The sequence below is a fragment of the Stylophora pistillata genome, chromosome 2 (genome assembly GCF_964205215.1).
Source record: "Stylophora pistillata chromosome 2, jaStyPist1.2, whole genome shotgun sequence".
Classification (NCBI taxonomy): Eukaryota; Metazoa; Cnidaria; class Anthozoa; order Scleractinia; family Pocilloporidae; genus Stylophora; species Stylophora pistillata.
The window spans coordinates 4274384-4298547 of NC_142520.1; the positions used below are offsets into that span (position 1 = coordinate 4274384).

Genomic DNA, 24164 nt, shown 5'->3' on the forward strand with positions numbered 1-24164 from the left:
TCATTAATATTGGTTCTCACAACTACAATACCCCCCTTCCTGTTAATCCAGCCACACAACTGAAATAAATTTGAATTTATTTAATTTAGAGTTTATTTGCATTTACACACGACCCCACAAGCTGTTCAGCTTTAAACATTATTGTGTCTAAATAAAGGTGTTATTATACTGTCGGCAGTTATGAAAATTTTATACAAGCAATTTTGATTTCAGTAATTTTGATTTTCAATTTACAATAAAGCAAAGCACTTGTCAAACTTGAAAAGTAGTATTTTCGTAATGAAATTGACAGTAACACAAGAATTGATATCATTCCAAAGTTAAGCAAAGTTGAATTCGAAATCTGTCGCCGTTCTCTACGAATTCTCAGATGATTTATTCGCTCCACGTTATTTTTTAAATGCAACCATAGGAAAGGCAAATGTTGTCTTTCCATATATTTGTTATGCAGAGTTATATCCGTTGATAAGAGAACAAAAAAGAATAAATGCTGTGTACAGTAGGAATTCAGCTCACAACCTCTCGCTTTATGGGCTACCAGCTAGTTTTACAGTCAGGGGTCTTAAAATCAGGGGTTCTTACAGTCAGGGGTTCTTACAATCAGGGGTTCTTACAATCAGGGGTTCTTACAATCAGGGGTTCTGACAATCAGGGGTACTTACAATCAGGGGTTCTTACAATCAGGGGTAATTCTTGCAAACAGGGGTTCTTACAATCAGGGGTCTTACGGTCGGGGCTTCTTACAGTCAGGAGTTCTTACAATCAGGGGTCTTACAATCAGGGGTCTTACAATCAGGGGTTCTTACAGTCAGGGGTTCTTACAATCAGGGGTTCTTACAATCAGGGGTCTTACGGTCGAGGCTTCTTACAGTCAGGAGTTCTTACAATCAGGGGTCTTACAATCAGGGGTCTTACAATCAGGGGTCTTACAATCAGGGGTCTTACAATCAGGGGTTCTTACAGTCAGGGTCCTACAGTCAGTGGTTCTTACAATCAGGGGTCTTACAATCAGGGGTCTTACAATCAGGGGTCTTACAATCAGGGGTTCTTACAATCAGGGTCCTACAGTCAGGGGTTCTTTCAATCAGGGGTCCTACAGTCAGAGGTTCTTTCAATCAGTGGTCCTACAGTCAGGGGTTCTTACAATCAGGGGTCCCACAGTCAGGGGTTCTTACAATCAGGGGTTCTTACAATCAGGGGCTCTTTCAAACAGGGTTCTTACAATCAGGGGTCTTACAGTCAGGGGTTCTTTCAATCAGGGGTACCTAAAATCAGGGGTTCTTCCAATCATGGGTTCTTACAATCAGGGGTTCTTACAATCAGGAGTCTTACATTCAGGGGTTCATATCCGTGTGTTTTATATGGAGTGATGTGCCCAGATGTTGATATTGATCGTTGCTCCTTACCTTCAGGGGTTTATATCAATGTGTCTTACACGAAGGGGTTGCGTCCAGATGTTGATATTGATCGTTGCTCCTTACGTTCAGGGGTTTATATCAATGTGTCTTAGACGAAGGGGCTGTGCCCAGATGTTGATATTGATCGTTAGTCCTTACTTTCAGGGGTTTATATCAGTGTGTCTCACACGAACGGGCTGTGCTCAGATGTTGATATTGTTCGTTGGTTCTTACGTTCAGGGGTTTATATCAGTGTGTCTTACACGAGTGGGCTGTGCCCAGATGTTGATATTGTTCGTTGTTTCTTACGTCCATGGGTTTTAATAATGTGTCTTACATGATGGGCTGTAGGCAGATGTTGCAACCTATCTTAGTATCTTACGGATAGGGGTCTGTGTTGGTCGTAACTCTTTACATACAGTGCGTATTCTGTTCCCAGATGTTGATATTGATTAATTGAACTTAAAATGTCACATCCATGTTAAACGTGTGTCCAGCTGTTTATTGCGATGGTAAAATGTTACATCTAGGGGTCTGCGCGCAGATGTTGGTATCGATCGTCGATCATGAAGGTCAGAACCGTACTTTACATCCGGGGTTTTATATTTGTACCTCTATATTGTCGCTATGTAACGATGATGATTTACATGAGGGGGTTTTGAATAAAATGTCATGGTAGTTTTATATAAGGGTCTGTTCCCTGCTATTGATAATGATCCAAGGTTTTTGACACCAGATGATCTTTCAACCTGGGAACTTCCAACTTTAATGAAAGAAATGTTAATTTTTGACAGTTGTTGCCGGGTCCCCAGAATAATAAACTCCGTTTTTTCATCGTTGAGAAGAAGTTTATTGTGATCCATCCATAGGCGGATATCATCTATGCAATTTTGCATAAAGATAATAGCATCTTGTTGGCTCGTAACCTTATCAGTGAATTAGTGAATTGTTTACTGTCGCCTGCACTTGATCAATGCATTGGAATGAGAAATCGCTTAAATCATGTGGTGTTTTGTTGAAATGTACCGCTACTTCACAGGTCTTTTTCTTAAGAACAATAGCAGATTTGTGGTTGCAAAATATAACTCTAAAGTCATTTGTTGTGGAACCAATGTATTGTAGGCGACATTTCTTGCACGAAGCCAAATAAATCATGTTTTTAGAGTCACAGGAAAGTTTCGATCGTATCTTGTAACTCTTGCCCGTTTGAAAGCTTAAAAAGGAATTAGACTCAGCCAAGAGGTTGCGACAAAGATCGCATCTTGTTCTATTACATTTAAAACATCCCTTGACCTCAACAACCCCTTCGCTTTCAATGTTAGGGCCATAACGGGATGGCGCCAACAGTTCTTTAAGGTTGTTAGATCTGCGAAAGGATGCTATGATGGAATTTGAAGGAAAAAGCTCTTTTAACTTGGGATTGGATTCCAAAATACCCAGATATTTTTAATGATGCGACTTACATCAGGTAAATTTGGATTAAATGTGGTCACAAATGGGAATAATTTCCTCTTAGACCTGGCATGAGTCCTAAGTAGACCACTTCTAGGTATGGTAGAGGCCTTACGAAATTGGTCATCTACTAATTTGGAAGGGTAACCCTGAGTAACCAGATAACCCTTGTATTCGGTTATTCTCTGGGAAAGAAAAGCTTGTTCGGAGCAATTTCGTTGTAACTTCGTCGCCACACTGTAAGGAATAGCTTTAAAAACGTGTTTAGGATGAGCACTTGATGGTGGGAGATACAGGTGACTATTGGTTGGCTTTGAGTAAACGTCTGTCCTAATAAAACCCTCGATAAGATGTAGAGTTAAATCTAACACATGGAGCTCTCGTTCGGGTGAATCATCTGTTCAAGTTGATCCAGAGATGCCATTACTTCACTCCACGGTAGCACAAACAGCACGTGTCTGGGACATATTGTCCAGATACCAACGCCACTGTACTTTTCTCAAATATTGCTTGGATAACGATGTTTTTTCGGCTGGATTTAATTTAAATTTTAATTTGGCACTTAACGTCGATAATGCTGAACTCGTGAAGCTTTGTAAGCAGTCACTCCAGCGAACCTCAACTTTGAACGTTGAACTTTAAGGAGTCTCACCCACACAGTTTGCATTGCGCGCCTTTGTTGTTGTTGTACGGGATATTCTTACATCGATCTCATATTTGGTCAACGATTAGCCACCTCCAGACAAGCGTGAAAGATGGAAGAGAGCGACCGTGACATTTCAGAAATTGACCTTTCTTATTATGAGGAGGAAGTTGAGGTCAACGCTTATATCTTCTATCAGACCCATCAGAACTGTGAACAGGGCTCAATGTGCTCGTGAAACCACCGTTAACGGTACAGTCGCTGCGTCAGGTACCAGCGACGCCAGTAGCAATCGCATGGTAAGAGTTCGCTCGAACTGAAAACTTTGTTCTACTGTCGTTTCAGTCTAATGGCCGTTGTTACTTCTGTGACTAACTTCAGCCTTATTCGTTGTAGTTTTGCAATTGTAAAAATACTTGCAGCCGCAAGAAGAGTGCGCGATACGAAGGCTGTCCGTGACAAAACGCGAACCTAAAATGTTCTAAGAATTGCAAGTGTGGTATGAAGAAAGCACCATGCAAAAACCAGGTCGAGGAAAGTCAAGTGATTGGTAGCCCGAGTGCTTTTGCCCACCACAGACAGGCTGTGGAGAACTCTCATCGCGAAAGAAAAGTTTGTTTACGGCGCTATAAAATTCTAAGTTTGTTAACTTACTTTACCTCGGTCATGTTGGAAATTATTTCAAACCCGGCGCATCCTCATGATTCTCCGCATTTATAAGCCTGTCCTTTCTGTCTTCTTTTTGCAGGAGTTTGTGACCAAACTAACCTCGAACGATAAAGATCAACTTCTTATTAGGCTGTTGAGTCAAGGACGGGGCAGCCTAGAATTTTCTAGGAATATGCTAACAGGAAGCAATAACACCGACCCGCCATCGCCTCAAACAGAAGTAAATATTCCCGAAATTTGGTGTACGTGTGGTGTCTGTAGAAGAATGCCGGATAAATAGGAAAACGTCTGTTGTAAAAAGAGGACATTTGTCACTTCTTATGTAATGTTTAACACGATTTGCCTCGATCGAGAAGTGCTGCCATTAGCTATAAGAGCAAGGTGCGACATCCGCGCGGATGAGCCTGATTACTTTACTCAAAGTTACAGGAAGGCCGCTTACCGGCAATACACATTGTGGACATTTGGTAAACTTGGTAGAGGGGATCGAAAAATATTGCCTTCTTGTGTGGTATTAGCTATTCGTCAAGCATATCCCGCACCAGACGGTAATTGCATGGGTTTTCGCCGTTCTTATCGTTGAAAGGTTGATTTTTGTAATTTGAAATCCTGGGTCTTGGAAACCAAAATGGAACTGAAAGAATCTGGAATCCAAGTTCCCATAACAAATATTGGAATCAAAATCGAAAATCCAGACGGTCCTTGGTTCTCTTACATGGGTAAAATATCTTTATTATTATTGATATGAATAAGGCCAGAAGTGCAGTTAAGTTCTTTTCCTTCATTGTTCCTGTTTATTACAGTAAACTCTCTCTATGTTGGAGACCTTTGGGACCAGCGCTCTCTCTCCCTCTCTGAGTATTTTGTCTTCTGGACTGTCAATAAAGGGAGTAAGAGATAAACTCTTTACTTATTTTTGTAAGTTTCCCTACCCTTCCTTGCAAAACAAAGAATATACAGTATTCAAGAGTACTTATAATCGTCCTCTTTTAATTATTCAAAATAATTCCAAATTGCATTATTAATAATGCAAAGTTCTGTGGCCCCTATCCTAATTTCTTGTCTGTTTGGAATCGAGACAATTTGGGTTTGGCCAGCTCTTCAGTCGAAGGGGCCCTTTTCAGGGCTATTGTTGAAGCCAGATGGACAGTATTACATGGGAAACTTCAATGTGCCTTGTTATAGCTTCTGTGTCTTCACTGCGGCGTCTTAGGATGTCTGTCTGGAGTAGCGGCATGTGAGGATATTGCTTTAATTCCTTCACCGGTTCCACCCTCCAGTTACCTGATCGCTTCGAATAAATTTTCTTGAACCGGCCTTCCAGTGTCTTTCGGAAAACATGAAATTTGTGGTCAAAAGCTGCGAGTAAAATCCTTCCAGTTAAACTTCATACCTAAAACATGATATTACAGCTCATTTATTAATACCCGAGAGGGCACTAGCAGCTGAAAATACTGCTATTCAATAATTTAAGGTAAGACAAGCACTGTCTAATCAATAGTGAAATTTACTTACGTAAAGGAAATCCTCTTTGGTGCATACTTTAGAAGCATGGAGTTGAGGTTTTCCAAATTGCTTGTATGTCTAAAAAATGATTTAACTGATTAAAAGCCAGCCAAATTCCCTGTAAAATCTCATAAATCCTGTCCATCTAGCCCATAAAGAACTACTAGCTCAACACAGGATGAAAAAAAAAATTAAAGTTGCCAACAATATTTTAGCAAGAGAGAGAGAAATTAGAAAAAAAGATCAGAAGTAATATTTCTCCTTTCTTATGCACCCCTCCAGTAACCAGAAACCTCTTCGAAGGCAAAGACAAGGACATGGGTAAAAAAATATTTTTATCACCTGTATACAAGATTCCCAGCCACATATCCTTAATGATTAAAACAAAGCAAATGTTTTGCTTTTAATGTCACCAAAAGAAATTTAGTTTCCAACAGTCAAATTATTGTAAGACTTGCACCTTCAGCTCTTCAACATCTCCATCACAAATTTCTGCACAATGCCAGATATGGTTCCTGACAGGTTCAGCCCACTCTAATAGATGTTCACAGCCCTTAATCTTCCCAGCCTAGAAAAAAGAGAACACTTAGGCAGTCAAGTCTGTTGAAATATTGAAGGATTTTGGGGAGCGAAGGTGGTACAATGGAGCTCTCATCTTTCACTAATGTGGCCTGGGTTCAAATCCTATAGTCGACGCCCTATGTAGGTCGAGTTTGTTGTTGGTTCCAATTCAGTCTGGAATGCACAGACACGTTTTACAAGCATGGTTTTACACAAAATTTACTGAGTAGAAAATCTACTCTGCTTTCCAAAAAATAAAAAAAAAAGAGATCGCCAAGAACGGAATTACCAGTTAAAAAACTGGTGGATAAACTGTGCACAAGGTACTACCAAGTGATTGTACTAAGAGGAACGATCTTTTGATTCCAGGAGACAGATTTTGAGCCTTCAAACTCACAAAAGTGCTCTTCAATTGGTCTGGATATTTAACTATCGGTCCGCTATCTTTGATAGGATCCACGCTTCAGGCCAGACTCCCAGGTCTGCTCATTTCGAAACCCACCAATAATCTTTCTTATTCTTCTCGTATACACGAATAAAAATGAGTGTTATACTGAGCAATTCTCAAAATGACGGTTACCTCCCTCGAGTGTTTCGCCCATGAGAAGAAACCTTCTCTGAGCTTTGCCCACGATATCTGCATATAATTATGATTATGTAGTTGTAAAGGTGTAAGGATTTGTAGAAGAGCGAAGATCAGAGGAATAGGGACCAGAGAACGGTATAGATGGTAAAAATCTTTTAATTGTTTCTACTGTTGTTGTCTTTTATGGTTAACTCGCCAGCTTTGCGAGTAGAAGCTTTCTAAGCTTTCCACCGTCTTCCGAGGGTGGGAATCGAGTTTAAGCTTGTATTCCGAGTGGTGGCTAAATTTTAGCAAAAGGGTCGAGTTCGATCCAAGAGTGACATACATGAAATTGGTGAAGACGAGAACGATAACGGCGAACCAGCTTTCTCTTTAGCACCTATTCCAATTCAGTGTCTAATCCTCTCTTGAGGTGGTAATGGTGAAGGGGAGGCGAGTGTGTGTGTGTGTGTGTGTGTGTGTGGGGTGGGGGGAGGGGGGGGGACTTCTTACATTCAGTGCCAGGATATAAGGGTGTATGTAGATTACACTTTCTGGTATATCTTCGTTCACATGCACATTGTACGATCTCCTCATGATGGAATGGCCACTGCAGTGCCACGGAGTATCCCTTGCTAGCCGGTGTGTCCGTGCAGGTTTGAATAATATTCCCTTTATTGGCTATGAAATGTTGTAGTCTCGTAAAGTTTTCATTACGCCTTTATTCAAAGTTAACTACAAACTTGATTGTTTTAATTATTATCGATATCAATTGCACCAAAATTCATTCACACGGCTATTGACCGATTACAGATTAAATGATTCATCATTGTATTATAAACCGGTCTTCTCTGGCAATTTGATTCTAAGAAATCATTCCACTTGATCACAGAAAGACAATGGGTGCAAGGTAAACGTCGTAAAATATCATTAATCTAAGTCTGTGGTCAAGAAAGTTACTCAGCAGCTGGACAAAAAAGCATAAATATAGTTTCAATTTTCTATAGAGCTCATCAGCTACAGCTCAAGCAACATAAGTGAAGCTGGTTATAAAATGCATTCAGTATTTGCTCAATTCAAGGGGAAGATATAAGTAAAAAGTCTACTTTCGATCCTCCTGAGGAATCCCAGCGTTAGCGTGACTCTGACGGGTCTGAGAGTTCTTTGCGTTGTCGGCTTGCTCATGGTTTAATGCACTTGGGTGGATTCTCTGGAATCTTCTTTTGAAACGCCTCTTTATCTAGAAGTATAGAAGTATAAGGAAATTAGAGGTACCCATCTTTGCTAACAGGTTTTCTGGATAAATATCACGAAAAATAAAAATTCATATGTACCTCACTGTTTCTCAAGCAGTGAAAGAAGAAAATAGAGAGTCCCTTAAAAAAAGAAAAAAACTACAGATCTAACTTTATCAGTTTATAAATAAACAAATGAACAAATAGATGCACAAATTAAAAAAAAAAAAAAAAACTGAAGAGGTCGTTTTGATCGAATGGTAGCAACCAAAAGCAGTACACTTTTTTTTTTGCCATGAATGTAGGGTTGTGTCCTAACAACTTAGCCGGAAATATTCTATTCTCTCTTTCTGTCTCCAATCGTTCGCTCGTCTAAAAGCTATTTTCAGAACACAACTATATCCGTCAGACTTAACAGACTCATGGTGACTCCATTATTACTGTTAAACAGTGCTAAGGCTTTGAAGATAAAAAAAGAAGTGCTAAAGAACGTCTTAGATTTTCTTTTCGGAATAGAAGGGTGGGTCTGGTGTCTGAAGGTGAATCTGAGTCATCCTTAAGTATGGAGAAACTTTTAAGTATTTCTGACGCTCATCTTGTTAGAAATACGTTCACATCTTATCCAGCAAACAGAAAACTGCTATAAAGCTTACTAGCACTTTACCTGGGTAGAGTTAAGGATTACAAAAATGTAGGAGAAGGCAATGTCTAGTGGCAAAAGGAAGCCAATCAGCCATGTGATACCCAGCAATGGAGCTAACACAACGCATGCGCGGATGCCCAGCCTGTAATAAACCAAATGACAAAGAATTTCATCTGAATTCCTACCTCTTTCCCTTTCATCGGAAATAAGGGAAGACTAAAATTCTAAGTTTAAATGAAAGTTATAAATACTCTGGACGATGACGGGGGTGATACAATAAGCCGTTTGAAGGCTGTCCATCGAAAACGCAAAATCTAAACAACAAGGAATTATGCGAGACTATTTGCAGTCTTATCTCGCCACTAAAATAATTAGCTTTACAGAGGCATTACAGGGAGAAACATCTCTTATCATCCCACCTGATCTGCTCAGTCTGGTTATCCTTCACCTGTTGGATTGTTGTCATTTCCTTGATAACTCGCACAAGGATCACCATGTTGATCTTCGGGGATTTAAAAGGAAAAAATAAAAAGAGAGAAAGTAAGAAAAGAGAAAAAAGAACTATCAGATATTTTTGTCTCCCTAGCTTCTGCTGTAAGTTTTTGAAAAAGGACTTTCAAAGACTCATCGAGAAAACTAATGATTGTCAAAATGTTGTTGAAATCAGTGTTGAAACAAATGTTTCAAGATGACTATGTCCATTTTCAACCCAAAAAAATTTAATCTATGGCAACTTACAATTGTGATCAGTCCAACAAAGGAAGCAAATATCCAGATGATATTGTTGGAGGAGGACATCCAGCATCTTATAATCAAAACAATAAAGGGCACAGGTCTAGGTTTCAATTTTGTTTTGTCTTAAAGGAATTAGGGGGGCATTTCATGTCAGAATGTGAAATCAAAACCAAAGAATGAGGCAGCATCAGTGCCTTTATATTACTTTGCAAAAATACGAAAAACATCTTTCTGGATGATAACTTATAAAGTTTCCTGGTCTAGCACATGGAGAGACTGATCCACAGTTTGCAAAAAGGTGGTACCTGGAGAAAACGGTGAGGCAGACGCCATTTTAGAAGGCCGGAGAGGGGAAAGAAGTAGCTGATATCAAGTTTCTTTAAATTTAGCATCTGTTCTTGTGTTCCATGAGTCCTTGATAATGATTTATCAATATCATGCGGCTGGTAAAGGAGAAATTGACAGCAGGGTGCTAAATTCCTTTTTTCGTTGCTCCCTCAACACCTTGGTTTTTTTGGGGGGGTTCACGTTTCCAAACTCTCACCATTTTTTTAAACGGTTGAGAAAATTAGAAAACATTGAAACTTCAAACTTACTTTTTATCAGTAACATAAGTTTCTATTCCATCTTTTAGTGCTGCAATACCCAGGGATGCAGCAACTATGATTGTAGGAAGTCCTGAACCAAAATAAACAATAGAAAAAGTTATCTTAAACTAGTAATTAAAAGCTACTACTTTATGTATGACAAGACAACAAGAATAATCGAGAGTACAATTTTAGGATTTGAATGAACCGACGCCTCTAAGTTATTATGTGAAAATATGAATTTTCAATTTGATTTTTATATTGTTCACCCTTAAAACATTTTGTTTGTGGGTATAACATTACTAAAACGTATCCAATTACATAATAGCTGCGTGTTTTGGCCAATAAGATCAACTCCGGTGACATTCTGCAAAAACCCAGGTCTAGCCAGCTCTGGAAATATTGTACGCCTTCTTTCATTTCCCATCAAGACCATCCAATGATTTCAAAAGGTGCAGATGTTCATTTGATGACGTAACAAATATCGTCATTACAAGGAAGTTTGTTCAAATTAAGAGTTCTCCCAATGTTTTAATGGCAACTATCTTTTGCACTCTCTAACCTCTATTTCCACTCTAAAAGCTATTTCTGCATTGGTTTACAGCCAATCGAAATCAAGATATCCTGTTAAGCACTATATGTAGGCTCAATTCCATTTATGAGTGGTACTGCACCTTACCCCAGCAAAAGCCATGATAACGAAAGATTTTATCGGCGATGTTGTACACCTTTACAACAAATAAGTAGATATAAATGCCCTCGATAAGCATCCAGGAAAATGAAGCCATTAGGAAATACTGCAGAAGAGCTGCCACAGCTACACAAACAGCCTGCAAGGAATAGGTAATCCGTAAAAATGTAACAATTGATTTGCCGTTTGTCGAGACAATGACCCGAAGACAAAACAGAAGCGAAACAAAACAGAGCTGAGTGAAAACTACAAAATAGAAATCATTCAAACGAACGAACAAGAAGAGAGAATCACTTGATCAATCAGTCTTCAAATCAATCAGTCAAAATAATAAGCCGAACCAAATAAAGAAACAAGCAAACAAGCTAAAAAAAACAACAAAAACAACATCAACAACAACAATTTAATTAGCACTAGGAAAGTAAGATTTCAACAAGTCACCTTATTTTCCGTGGCATCTATTCCAGCGAAAAAGATGACATGTCCTGCTCCAATACAGGACGTCAGACTAACCCGTATATGACACAAAGGTGAATGTCTGTCTCTGCAGGGTACAAAAGGATAAAAACAGACAATCTAATAAATAGTAACTAAATGAAATTTAATTACTAGCAAAATGAATGCTAAACTGAAGTCAATGAACTGCAAAGGAAACCATCAGAAATACGATGGTAAATAGCTAAGCAAATAAAGGGGAAAATAAGCTGAGATAATATATTTTTACATGAATTATATAGAGAATAACGAATGTACACAAGAATATTTACGACGTTTTTATCTTTTACCAACATTTTGTTTAAAGCTATTTTAACTCCTTTGCGAACTTTTTTCCAAGAAAGTTCATCTCAGAAATTCCAATTTCTTTTCCCGATGCAAGAAGTCCATTCCGAGCCCTAGAACTAATCTGATAACTGATTAAACAGAGATAACCTTACAGAATTCAGATAGATATCAGTGTTTATTGAATATGCTTACGTGAGCTGAGTATAGCCGATAACTGTGAGTACGACTCCAGTGAGAGATAAAGCCATCCCTACTTGAGTGAGGATTGTCAGTATTTTACCATGTTCATCTGACGAACGAGTTTTATCCTGATTGAAAACGTCAGAATAAACATATTTGAATCAAGGGAAATGCTGTCGGTCATGATAAAGATATATAAATTCAATACCTGTTATGACCTTATGTGCCTTTTTTGGATATATATGATTTAATTAAAAAAAAATTTCACCTTTCCGTCGGCACTATTGTCGGCAAAATCCATGAGCACAGCAAAGTGGGTCATGTGATTACAAACGCATTCTGTTTGGTTATCAAATATCATATTTGTCTGACATCCTTCACTTGACCAACCCCCAAACCTGCAAAAAAGGAAGGACGAGGAGAAACAATTCAAAATTACTTATTCTATTGCAAACTTTCTTCCCCTTGTGCCTGAAAATGCTCAAACATGCTTTCTGATACTTTTAGCTTCCATTCGGACAGCTTTGGTTCCTATAAACGTAATAATTATTGTGAATAACATTTTTGTAATGTGGTGCTTACCTGTCTTTAGAGAAGCTCCAGAATACACATGTTCTATTTTTACGATCCGCCTAACGGTAAAAAACAAAAACAAAAACAGCAACAACCGTTTGATTTAAGGAGTAAAATGGCGGGGCTTCAGTGCTCGCCTCGGTGACACCCTACTAGGTACAGCTTAGTAAGCTAGTAAGGTGTCATAGTTATAGGATATTAATATAACCCTCCAGGTCGGTCTCCCCTTTGTGATGGTCTCCAGATGACGCAATTTGAAAAGTGGCGCGGTGCCTAATGAGATGCAATGCTGATTTCAATTTCAAGTCGTAGGCAGTCATAAAATCATGGTCTGGTCATCAAATCTCAGTTTGAGGTAAAAGGTGACATAATGCTTCACTTACATGAAGGATGAACTGTTGTTGTTACCGTTTCATAAGGAAAACAAACAAGCAAATACCTTCTCAATTAAAAAAAAAGAAGTAGATAAATAAGGAAAGGGCGGCGTAAATACCTTCTTGTTCTTAAAGACCAACGTGACATTCTCTGTCAGAAATTCAGGCTGAGGGTCTATCACGGCGGACATAATTATACTGTCAAGTATCCTGGAACAAAACAGATGGACTTATTACAAAAACAAAAAAAGTTTTTTTTCTAGTCCATCCTCAGTTATTAAATAAAATGTACGTACCTTGTTTTGTTGCCTCCCTCATCAGTGTCTGCTGAGTAGTTTGATAAAAGGTCGGATAGATCGTTGTATGTGAGTCCAAGTACTACCGAGTCTGTTTCACAAGGAAATGAGAACTGCATTAGTTTTGGTTTCCAAAACTTTTTGGAAAATATGTTTGTCACTTATAAATGCTCAGAGTATTAGTGTCATCACAGGCAGTTGGATCATGAATAAGTACAATATTCAACAATTTTTGAAAAAGCTTAAAGTTTCTTCATACTGAGGCGCCCCAAAATAAAGAGAGAGTCGAGAAATTCCAAAACGGAAACCGATACAGACTGAGGAGGGAAAAGAAAAAGCAAAACTTACTGTAATGAGTGCAAACCACGCGCATATTGCAAATTTGGAAACCAGATCCGCGGACGTGCTGGCCAGGAAATAAAAGGCAATCGTTTTGAAAGCAAATATTCAAAACAAAGACAGGTACTTACGTCGATCCAGATTAGCTTGGGGAATCTTGATAAAGTTCTCCCCATTGCTTCCATTAAACAGAAAGTCATTTCCTTTCTGGAGAGCATTGTGTCTGATTTGGAAATCTAGATTGATAAAAAAGAAGGGGTGCATTGTCCACGTACATTTTCCCCCGTCTAAACAGTACAATTGCATGTATGTGCCCAGAATACGCTGTGACCTGCATCATTAGATTTTATCCAATCGTACCTCCGCAGTTTATGACTTTCCCAGCCGATCATTTCTCGAATTCTACAATTGCAAGTAACAGTCAATGCATCCGATCTTGCTAAAGAAGGTTAGATTATTTTTAGCTGATGTAAAAAGAATAGTGATGATTGCCCTAAATCAGTGTACACGTAATGCTTGCAGGAACTTATACATAATAAAGCTCTTTTTCCAAAAAGACGAAGCATTACTATTTTGCACTTACTCAGATCTTCATCGAAATCGAGGAATTCGGGATTTGTCCCGTTCAGCTGATTACTGCCAAAGCTTAACAAAGACTCTTCAAGGATAAACGCAGCAAAAAATATATCCTGCAATTTTTGATCCATTGATGAAGTTTCGACCGTTCCTGGGCTGCTGCACCATGTACTTCGGATTGAAGCTCCAAACTGTTTTTTTGCATCCTTGAGGAAAAGAAGCAGGATTAAGTGAGTTTTGGATAGTAACTAATTCTGTATAAAATTAACCTTTTCGGATAGTGACCAGTACAAAATTACCCGTTTGATACACGATTTTTCTGGTTAACTTACATATCTTGGGTTCTCGCCACTGTCGCATTTAAGACAAAAAAAGTAGGAGAGGACAGCCGCATAATATGAGCAAACATTCAAACAGTCAAAAAATTAGGATAGCAAACTTGCAAATTGACAAACCTACCATGTAAAACACAACTAACTAATACAGTAAATGGTTTGAACCCGAGGGTGACATGTGAAAGTCTAGTGCGATCGTCCGGGTGACTGTAGTCCTGAGAAAGACAGTTGTTGGTGGTGGTGACCAACGTTTTGACAACCTGCGCGGAAGTCATCATCAGAGTCAAGTAAATATATTGACTATCGATTGAAAATCTTACCTTAATATTAATTTTGTTTGAATGATTTAAATTTCCGACGGTACAGCTGTAATCTAGATAAAAGCCAAGAATATGAAAAGCGCACAATTACAATGATATCAGGTGAAAGTTTTGACATTAGGTGGTATCCCTACTCAGAGGTTTCCTCATGTCTATCTAGTTCTATAGAAATAACACCGTTTTGTTTCAGAATTTTGAGCATCACAGAGACACTAGACCATAGAATAGTTTGCAGTCTTCATTGCTTCTTTCGGAAAATAACATGTAAAAACACGGTACACTACTAGTATCGCTGAACAGTTATAATGCGCTAAAGACGAACGAAATTTGTACTTTTCTTAGCCTATTTAACCACACTTTATCTCAATGTAGTAAAGAGTGAAGAAGTTACAAAATAATGATAATAATAATAATAATAACAATAACAATAGTAATAATAATAAAAAGAATACAATAATATTATAACAAAAATAAGAAGAGGAAGAAGAAGAGAAGAAAAATTAAAAGAAGCAGACGGTTTTTTACTTTCGTAAATAAACGTACCCGGGTCCCTCGATTTCTTTTTAATGGCAAATTCGAAAGATCTGCAGTGTTCTGCTTCGAAAATGAATTTTTCAGTGCTGGTCGGGTTATAGATCTGATTTGAGGAACTTTTATTGGCTTTAAACGCTTCAAAACAAGGACGAGTCCCTCGTCCACAAAAAAAGGAATCGATTCCATCGCACCATACACCTATACGACCACTGAAGGAAAACGGAAGGCATTTTATCTTGCGCCATTCATGCATGGGAAGTCCTGTGCAGTTCAAACGACTACATTCATTTGGCTTCAATGATGGGGCAGTTGCACACTTGTCATCTGCAGTACAACAAAAATTGCAGCGAAATAAAGCAAATGAACAATCGGCTCTCAGACAAAGTGGCATGAACTGAACAATATAGAACTTTAATCAATTTTGAGAAGAATACAGGAAAAAAATTGTTTTTTCAATTGAATTGTAATATAGAAAAAGAGAATACATATAAGTCTGTTTTTTTTTTTCTTGATAAATTAACATTGACGTTCATTGTTTTCACCTGACTGTCCGGATCCGTTTCTTGACGAATAAAACTTGGAAGCGTGGGAAATGATTACACATGTATCCCATAGTTTGAGTAAAATCAAAATACTGGGGATCATTCTAGTATAGGAACTTATGATACACGATCCTCGCAGTAGATATAGGAACTGTATTAACTATCTGAAGGTTATTTTCTTTTCTTTTATCTTTTTTTAACTTTTCTCAGTTAGCTGATAATAAAGCACTTACCTTTTTCTGCTGTTGTGAAGCAGCTTTGCACAACTGCGGGATAAAAAGAAAAGAATAAACGAGTCCAAGATGGCGCCCAAACACTAAAATTGCACAGCATCCCGAAAGAAGCAACACGGATAGTATGCGTTCTCATTAAGTAGGACGCAATAAATTTGATGATTGTGGTATACACATGTATGAATAAAAATGACAATTAATAAAAAGTGTATATGATCGGCTGATAAAGCCAACAGTTAGCAAACTAAGTGGAAACAGTAAATGTTATACTCATGCAGCGGTGGAACGAGTCCTTCGTCTCGGGGATTTTATTAGGAGCTACCTGAAGTAACAGTTCCGGTTTGATATATATGTCTTTAACACTGTTGTCTAAACAGCAGAGAAATCATGAATATCAATTGCCTCTTTTTTATTCCTGAGAATAAATGTAATACGTGAAAGTATATCGACAAATACTTCAGCTCTTAAGTATATATCCTAGAGTTAAGAATCGTAACTATATATATATATATATATATATATATATATATATATATATATATATATAATATAATATATATATAATATAATATATATATATATATATATATATATATATATATATATATTACGAGAGGAAAAAAGGACGTAACTACATTTCCCGACAAGCCTGTTTCGTGAATCGCTTCACTCTTCAGGGGTTTAATGAAAGAATATTCATGTGACTATCGCTTATATACTAGGAAAATTTGCATAATGCGCGGTAAACTTAAAAACTTTAAAGTTCAGTTGTTGCGTAGCAACGCTTTGTTTCTGTGTCGGCATGAAGATACGAGTTCGTCACGCTTATTTAGTGATGAGAGGTCGGGTCGGTAAATTATCAGGAATTTTTCTTTTAGGCAGAGGTTGCATCTTTTATTGGAGCTGTTGTAGGGAGAGTTAGATGATAAGATGCGCCATGAGATAGAATAGTCAATGTTGTCGTTCTTGAGTGTCCAGATGTGTTTGCTAAGTTCGGTAGAGTTTTTGTGCTTGGCGTGGCGGAATGATGCGGTGTGATTTCTGTGTCTTGTTTTGAAGTCGGTTTCTGTGAGTCCGATTTATGTTTCAGAGGTGTTGTTGTCGTTCCGTGTGACGGTGGCTTGATAAACGACTGAGGATTGAAGGCAGTTACCATTGAGCGGGCAATTGTTCTTTTGTCGACAGTTGCATGTTTTGTTGGTTTCCGTGCCGTCTTTGTTGTCTTTCGTGTAAGGTGAGTGGGACGAGTGTAAGATGCGCTTGTTGTGGTTGTCGATGACCTGTTTGGTGTTGTTCATACAGCTGTAACTGATTTTGATGGTGTTGCGGTTAAATATTTTGCGGAGGCTGTGGTCCTTAGTGAAATGTTTGTCGATTAGGCTGAGGAATTTGTGTCCGATATTGGTGCTGACGTTCTTGCTGAATGGAGGGTTGTACCAGAGGATGTTGCTTCGCTGCCTGATTTTGCGTTTTGCAGTCGTGGTGGGTTCGTAGTGAAGGGTGTATTGGTATCCGCCTTCGTCAAGTGCTTTTTGGTACGGGGGGGCGGTTTTGTCGAATAAAGCTTTGTCTGATGAAAGGGATGAAAGTCATTTGTTGATGCTGGCAGGTATGTTCTTTGTGGTGATCGGTGGATGATTGCTCTCGCGGTGTACGTACTGCAGTGTGGTGTTAGGCTTTGTGTAGGGCTGGTAGGTGCTGTTGTTTAGGTTGTTGTTTAGTCTCAACCTAAACAACAGCACCTACCAGCCCTACACAAAGCCTAACACCACACTGCAGTACGTACACCGCGAGAGCAATCATCCACCGATCACCACAAAGAACATACCTGCCAGCATCAACAAACGACTTTCATCCCTTTCATCAGACAAAGCTTCATTCGACAAAACCGCCCCCCCGTACCAAAAAGCACTTGACGAAGGCGGATACCAATACACCCTTCACTACGAACCCACCACGACTGCAAAACGCAAAAACAGGCAGCGAAGCAACATCCTCTGGTACAACCCTCCATTCAGCAAGAACGTCAGCACCAATATCGGACACAAATTCCTCAGCCTAATCGACAAACATTTCACTAAGGACCACAGCCTCCGCAAAATATTTAACCGCAACACCATCAAAATCAGTTACAGCTGTATGAACAACACCAAACAGGTCATCGACAACCACAACAAGCGCATCTTACACTCGTCCCACTCACCTTACACGAAAGACAACAAAGACGGCACGGAAACCAACAAAACATGCAACTGCCGACAAAAGAACAATTGCCCGCTCAATGGTAACTGCCTTCAATCCTCAGTCGTTTATCAAGCCACCGTCACACGGAACGACAACAACACCTCTGAAACATACATCGGACTCACAGAAACCGACTTCAAAACAAGACACAGAAATCACACCGCATCATTCCGCCACGCCAAGCACAAAAACTCTACCGAACTTAGCAAACACATCTGGACACTCAAGAACGACAACATTGACTATTCTATCTCATGGCGCATCTTATCATCTAACTCTCCCTACAACAGCTCCAATAAAAGATGCAACCTCTGCCTAAAAGAAAAATTCCTGATAATTTACCGACCCGACCTCTCATCACTAAATAAGCGTAACGAACTCGTATCTTCATGCCGACACAGAAACAAAACGTTGCTACGCAACAACTGAACTTTAAAGTTTTTAAGTTTACCGCGCATTATGCAAATTTTCCTAGTATATAAGCGATAGTCACATGAATATTCTTTCATTAAACCCCTGAAGAGTGAAGCGATTCACGAAACAGGCTTGTCGGGAAATGTAGTTACGTCCTTTTTTCCTCTCGTAATATTTATTCTGCTCTGCTTTAACGTATTGAGCACTGTTCCACGCAAAAATCGACTTACAGACTTCCTAATATATATATATATATATATATAACTAACTGCAGACAGTACTGTTTCGGCCTTCTGGGCCTCATCAGTGCAGTGCTAATGCTAGGATGGGGGAGAACCGAGACGGTCACCCCAAACGACCCAACCTTTGTGGTATCGTCTAAGCCATGCCAGAGTGCTCAAACTATATTTATATATATTTATAAATATATATATATATATTTAATGTGTGGTAGGCGGAGAAAAAACAACTACATATACATCCCTACAGACCTGTTTCGTTGTTGCACACTCATCAGGGGATTTTAAAATGCCCCAAGGAGTGGAAAACCACGAAACAGGTCTGTAAGGATGTATATGTCGTTGTTTTTTTCCGCCTACCACACATTATACCCACTCTACTATTTGTATCGAGCACTGTTTCACGGACACCAAGTTCAAGCCCTCTATATGTATATATATAAATGTATATATATATATATATATATATATATATATATATATATATATATATATAAATGTATATATATATAAGTTATATATATTAAATGTATATATATATATATATATTTTTTTTTTTTTTAAACTACACTATTGAGTAAAAAACAAAGCTTTAAATTAATAACATGAAAAAAGCTGACGCGTTGATGGCATAGTTTGCGCAAATTTCAATCTTTCAATATTACATATTACATCCAAGATGTTCGCCATCTTGGCATCGAGTCAAATTAAAAATTGTGAAGCCTGACGTGTTTAAATAGCGCGTTGATCTAAAGCAAAAAGTTTTTTCGTTGCTTTTATTTTCATCGGAAATAGGATCTTGTTTCGATAACTCTTTTCGTTATAATCACGAGGAAATTCTTTAGAACTAAAGCACCGTTAGGCTGTACCCTTTTTCTTTTAAGTTTTAAATGTTGTGGTTGACGTTTTGAAGCTCGACCCTAAACATCTACTTTGATGCAGTTCATAGCACTCTTGTTCAGTGTATTGTTATTCTAATAAGCGAACAAATTATTTTTTCTTCAAATGATTTGCACGCTGATTTTCTTATTTCTTTCAAGTATGGAATCACGTGTTTCAAATCTAAGAAAATCGGAGCGATAAAGGCGATCAACTGAGTACACTTTGAAGCAATATTAAGATGGAGTTGTATCCTCTTATACAAATTCTTGTATATGCTAATCACTTTGTAGAGGTGTTTTTGATATGCTTTTGCAAGTTCCGGTTTAGTACCATTCCCGCTTTGATCATGATCGTGAAAAAAACTATCATCGCTTTTTCAAAAATTTTGACGGTGCCTTTCGCCATCAACTGATTTTTAAGGGCATTACCGATGCATAAAAACATAAAAATTTTCCTAATGTATCTGCATATTTAATTTTTTTAAGGAGTTTTTAATTTAAAACGAATGTAGTTTTGTTGGTATTTGACAAAATTTGACAAAGGTATAAAAAAATAAAGACGTCTCTTTGGTTTTTCTTTGACGTTCCAACAAATGATTAACAAACTTCAAGTTAGTTGTCAAAGCAAGTTGTCTCTGATGATAATTTTGATCAGTGTATGACGTTACTCACCTAGAATGAAAGTCGCAGCATGAAATATGCTCGCCAAACCAGGTAGCATTTCGATTATCCCTCTTGGTTGCACCCGAAGAAAAGACTCTGTCATTAGGTGAAACTCGTCTCAATTAGTCCACTCACATGGAATCAAAATAATTAAAATACATATGAACTCGAGGAGCTCATGACTCATTCAGTGTGTTTTTATCCACACGTCATCCCGATTATACTACTGCTTATCACTTGCTCTACAATTTCCTCGTAGTTACTCGACGATTTAGCACGTAGTGCATTACTTAATATTATACATACGGTATATCACTAGTGACCCATTGACTTATTCATGAGTTTTCATTTAAGAGCAGAACGACTTAAGGATCGTGGCAGCAAGATGGTAAAAAACAAAAAAACAAAAAAAAAAAACCGTGAGATGATAGTTTATCCTCAAGCCATGTTTCACCAATATAGAACGTAAATTTTCATCTACCGCCAGATATCGCGAGCTGTGTATTTTTTCAGTGTCATCCCGATCGTACGGCGCGCGAACAATATTGGTCAGCGAGTTTAAATGAATTTTCGTCCCCAACGAAGTATGAGTAATGAAGTAGTGCATGCGGGTGTTTCGACTGAAAAAAAAAAACCGTATTACCTTTCTGCCGACGTTTTAGGCCTTATAGTACCGAAAGGGATCAATTGCTAACTTTGCAATAATATACCACCTGCTAACAAGCCTGCTGCCAATGGAAATCGAAACGTCATACGAATTGATTTTTCAGGATATCCTTTAACTTTACAAACATGGTTTTACACAAAACTTACTTAGGAGGACATGCACTGACGATCTACTCTCCTCCAAAGAAAATCATTCGGTGGACTCGAATAGATCGCCGACAACGGAATCAAAATTAGTTTTTAATGAACTCGTGGATAAACTGCGCACAAAGTAACACAGTGATTGTACTAAGAGGCATGATCCTTTGATTACAGGAAACAGACTTGAACCTTCCACTCACAAAAGTCCTCCCCAATTGGTCTGCTATGTTTAGCAATCGGTCCGTCATCTTTGATGGGATCCACGCTCACCCCAGACTCCTAAAGTCCACTCATTTCGAAACCCATCATTAATCTTACTTATGCCTCTCAAATACACGAATAAAAAGGACTGTTATACTGATCAATTCTAAAGACGACGGTTACCACCATCGAAAGCTTTTCCCTTGAGGAGAAACCTTCTGCGAGCTTTGCCCGCACTGTCTGTAAATAAATATGATTAAGGCGTTGTAAAGGTGTAAGGATGAGCAGAGGAGCAAAGACCAGAGGAATAGTGGGAATACGGGACCAGAGAAACAGTATGGATGGTCAAAGTATTTCAATTGTCCTTACTGTTGTTGTTGTTTTTGTTGTAGTCTTTTTTGGTTAATTCACCAGCTTTAGGAAAAGCAGCTTTCCAAGGTTTCCGACGGCTGGAATCGAGTTTAAACCTGCATTCGGGGCGGTCGCCAAATTTTAACAAAAGCTTCGAGTTCGATTCAACAATTACAGTTGGCGAAGACAAGAACGATAGCGGCGAACCAGCTTTCTCTTTAGCACCTATTCTAGTTCAGTCTCTGACCCTCTCTTGAGGCGGTAATGAAAAAGGAGAGGCAAGTGTGTGTGGGGTGGGGGGTGGGGGCACCTTTTGAATTTTACCAGGGAGTATTCTGGTCTATCTTCGTTCGGATACATTGTACAACCTCATTCTGATAGAATGGCCGATGTAATGTCACGGGGTATCCCTTGCTGGCCAGTGTGTCCGTGCAATTTTGAATATTATTCCCTTTATCGGCTATGAAGTGTTATATTCTAATAAAGATTTCATTATGTCTTTATTTGGAGTATACTACAAACGTTATTGTTTTCCCTATTATCAATATCAATAGCACCAAAATTGATTCATACGGCTATTAACTGATTACGGATCGAATGATTCATCGAAGTATTTTGAATCGAAAGGTAAATGTTCTACGGCTTCATGGAATTGTAGGTCCAGAACGTGTCCATCTTTGAACAGTTTATAACCCATAAGACTTCTAAAAGACTTAAGGTTTCTTCAAAGTACCCGTAAGTCTTTCCCAGAAGATAGTTACTTATATCTGGAGAGGTGACTTCTGGAAATATAGAGAGGCTCCTACTCTAGATCGATTTCAACATGGATACGGGGTTTGGCAAAACACCTTCGTCTGTGCCAAGTAATTCGGCCATGATAAGATTTTTATTTTCACTTTCCCCTTCAGACACTTTCGCGAGCTTCATTGAACGAGCATTAAACGTCAGCTTGACCAACCCGGCCTTTCTTTTACGCTTTTTTTCCGACGATGTTTATATCCCTCCTTCTTGAAGGAAGGTTCGCAACCACTGCAACTTTCGACGCTAAAAGTATAATAGATTCCCCTTACCTCATTCTTCCGACGTGGCCATGTCCACAGTGGTTATTTGGATTTACTGTTAACTCGAACAAGCTACGATTTTGTACTGAAAAAACGATAAAAATCCAAGAAAGCAGTGTCCACTCGAAGATGTAAACAACCAAAGCTCGATTCGAATGAATTATGTTCCCCGGAGCCTCGTTTTGGTGTTGAAGTTTCGATACCAGGCTCTCACGCTGAAATATATCGAAATTGGGCTATTACCACTTTTACTCATGATCATGAGAATCAATTTAAAGCCTTGATATATTTATATCACAGAATTCCTTTATAGCATATATCCTAAAATTGTAATTCCCAATTGTTTGGGTTTTATGAACTAAACTCTTCTGCAAAAAGCAAAAAGATGGTCAATGGATTTGATGATAATGAGCCGTAACGGAAAGTTGACAAATTTAGTGATGGTAAATCAACAGCAATAACTGTATATCTCCCAAACCAGTTCGAAAGAACGCATCTGACTTATTAAACTGTTGTGAAAGAAAGAAAGTTTGAATTCAATAATACGCAAGACGCACCTAATTAGACGGGAAGTTTAAAATGCAAATTAAATGACTTTGCATGAGGTTTATGAAAAATTTATCCACCTCACATAGAAAGACTGTCATCAAGTAAACTGCATCAATTGCTGACGCAGAAATAAACGCTCTCATCATTCGAAGCTTGAGATACTCTGTGGAGAACGAGGCTTAAAATAAGAGTTTTTCTTTCCTCGATCCAGTTGTAATGATGTATGAAGAAGATCCTTATTTTCTGTCAGATACTGCCAGCTGTGTTTTTTATTTTGCAGTCTTAACTTGATCTTTCAGTGAGCAAACAATTGACCGGTGAATTTTCCTTCTTGAACAAAGAATAGCTAATGAAATAATGTATCCGGGTGCTTAAAAAAAAAAAACAGGACTTAATGATACCACATGTCAACAAGCCTACAGCTATTGGAAGTGAAATCGTAATACGAAATTAATCTATTAGTAACTTCTTTAATTTTACAAACATGGTAGTACCCAAGACCTAATAAGGAAAACATCGACCCGCTTCTTGAAAAAAAAACCTATATATTTATAAAAATCTAGAGAGAAGGAGTCACAATATGAGGTCTCCTTATTATTTATGCACTCATATGAATCATTGAGAACGGAATCAAAATGACCTTAATTAGGCGTGGTGCACCCGTGAATGAACTGTGCAAAGGTGAGGATCGGCAGAGGAGCGAAAAGCAGAGGAATGGTGGAGACAAGGGAACAGAGAAACAGTACGGATGGACAAAATCTTTTAATTGATCTTGCATTTTATTTATTTTTTTAATTTATCAACTCGAGGAGCAGTGGCAATCTAAGGTTCTCGACAGTAGGAATTAGTATATACTAAAACAGTGGATAGCGTTGAAGGCGCGCTCTGATTGGCTAGTCAAACTCCGAATATCCTTTGCTATTTACCTCCGAGCAACTCTGGAAAAAATGGCGTCCCGGTTTGCATCCGTGATAAGCGAAGAAAT

The 24164-nt window shown here is 38.4% G+C and overlaps 1 protein-coding gene and 1 pseudogene across 6 annotated transcripts; one reads left to right on the forward strand and one right to left on the reverse strand.

Moving 5' to 3' along the window:
• Positions 1-3650: 3650 nt before the first annotated feature.
• On the forward strand, positions 3651-4744 carry LOC148736742 (uncharacterized; annotated as a pseudogene).
• A 2753-nt stretch (positions 4745-7497) lies between these two features.
• On the reverse strand, positions 7498-22805 carry LOC111342477 (adhesion G protein-coupled receptor L4). 6 transcript variants are annotated; one of them, XM_088750966.1, is made up of 20 exons: positions 22640-22805; positions 20220-20306; positions 15770-15802; positions 15004-15318; positions 14461-14513; positions 13813-14011; positions 13361-13465; positions 12891-12981; positions 12714-12804; positions 12230-12279; positions 11916-12045; positions 11660-11775; positions 11126-11228; positions 10673-10823; positions 10003-10084; positions 9410-9476; positions 9091-9173; positions 8693-8813; positions 8128-8169; positions 7498-8033 (listed from the first exon to the last, which is right to left on the reverse strand). In XM_088750966.1, the coding sequence occupies exons 2-20, from the start codon at positions 20266-20268 to the stop codon at positions 7896-7898; spliced, it is 2019 nt and encodes a 672-aa protein (XP_088607092.1). In that variant the 5' UTR covers positions 20269-20306; positions 22640-22805; the 3' UTR covers positions 7498-7895. The 6 variants fall into 6 exon arrangements, 5 of the variants coding, with proteins under 5 accessions (XP_088607092.1, XP_088607093.1, XP_088607090.1 ...); XM_088750967.1 differs by lacking the exon at positions 20220-20306; XM_088750964.1 differs by lacking the exon at positions 22640-22805 and having other exon boundaries at positions 20220-20567.
• Positions 22806-24164: the final 1359 nt, after the last annotated feature.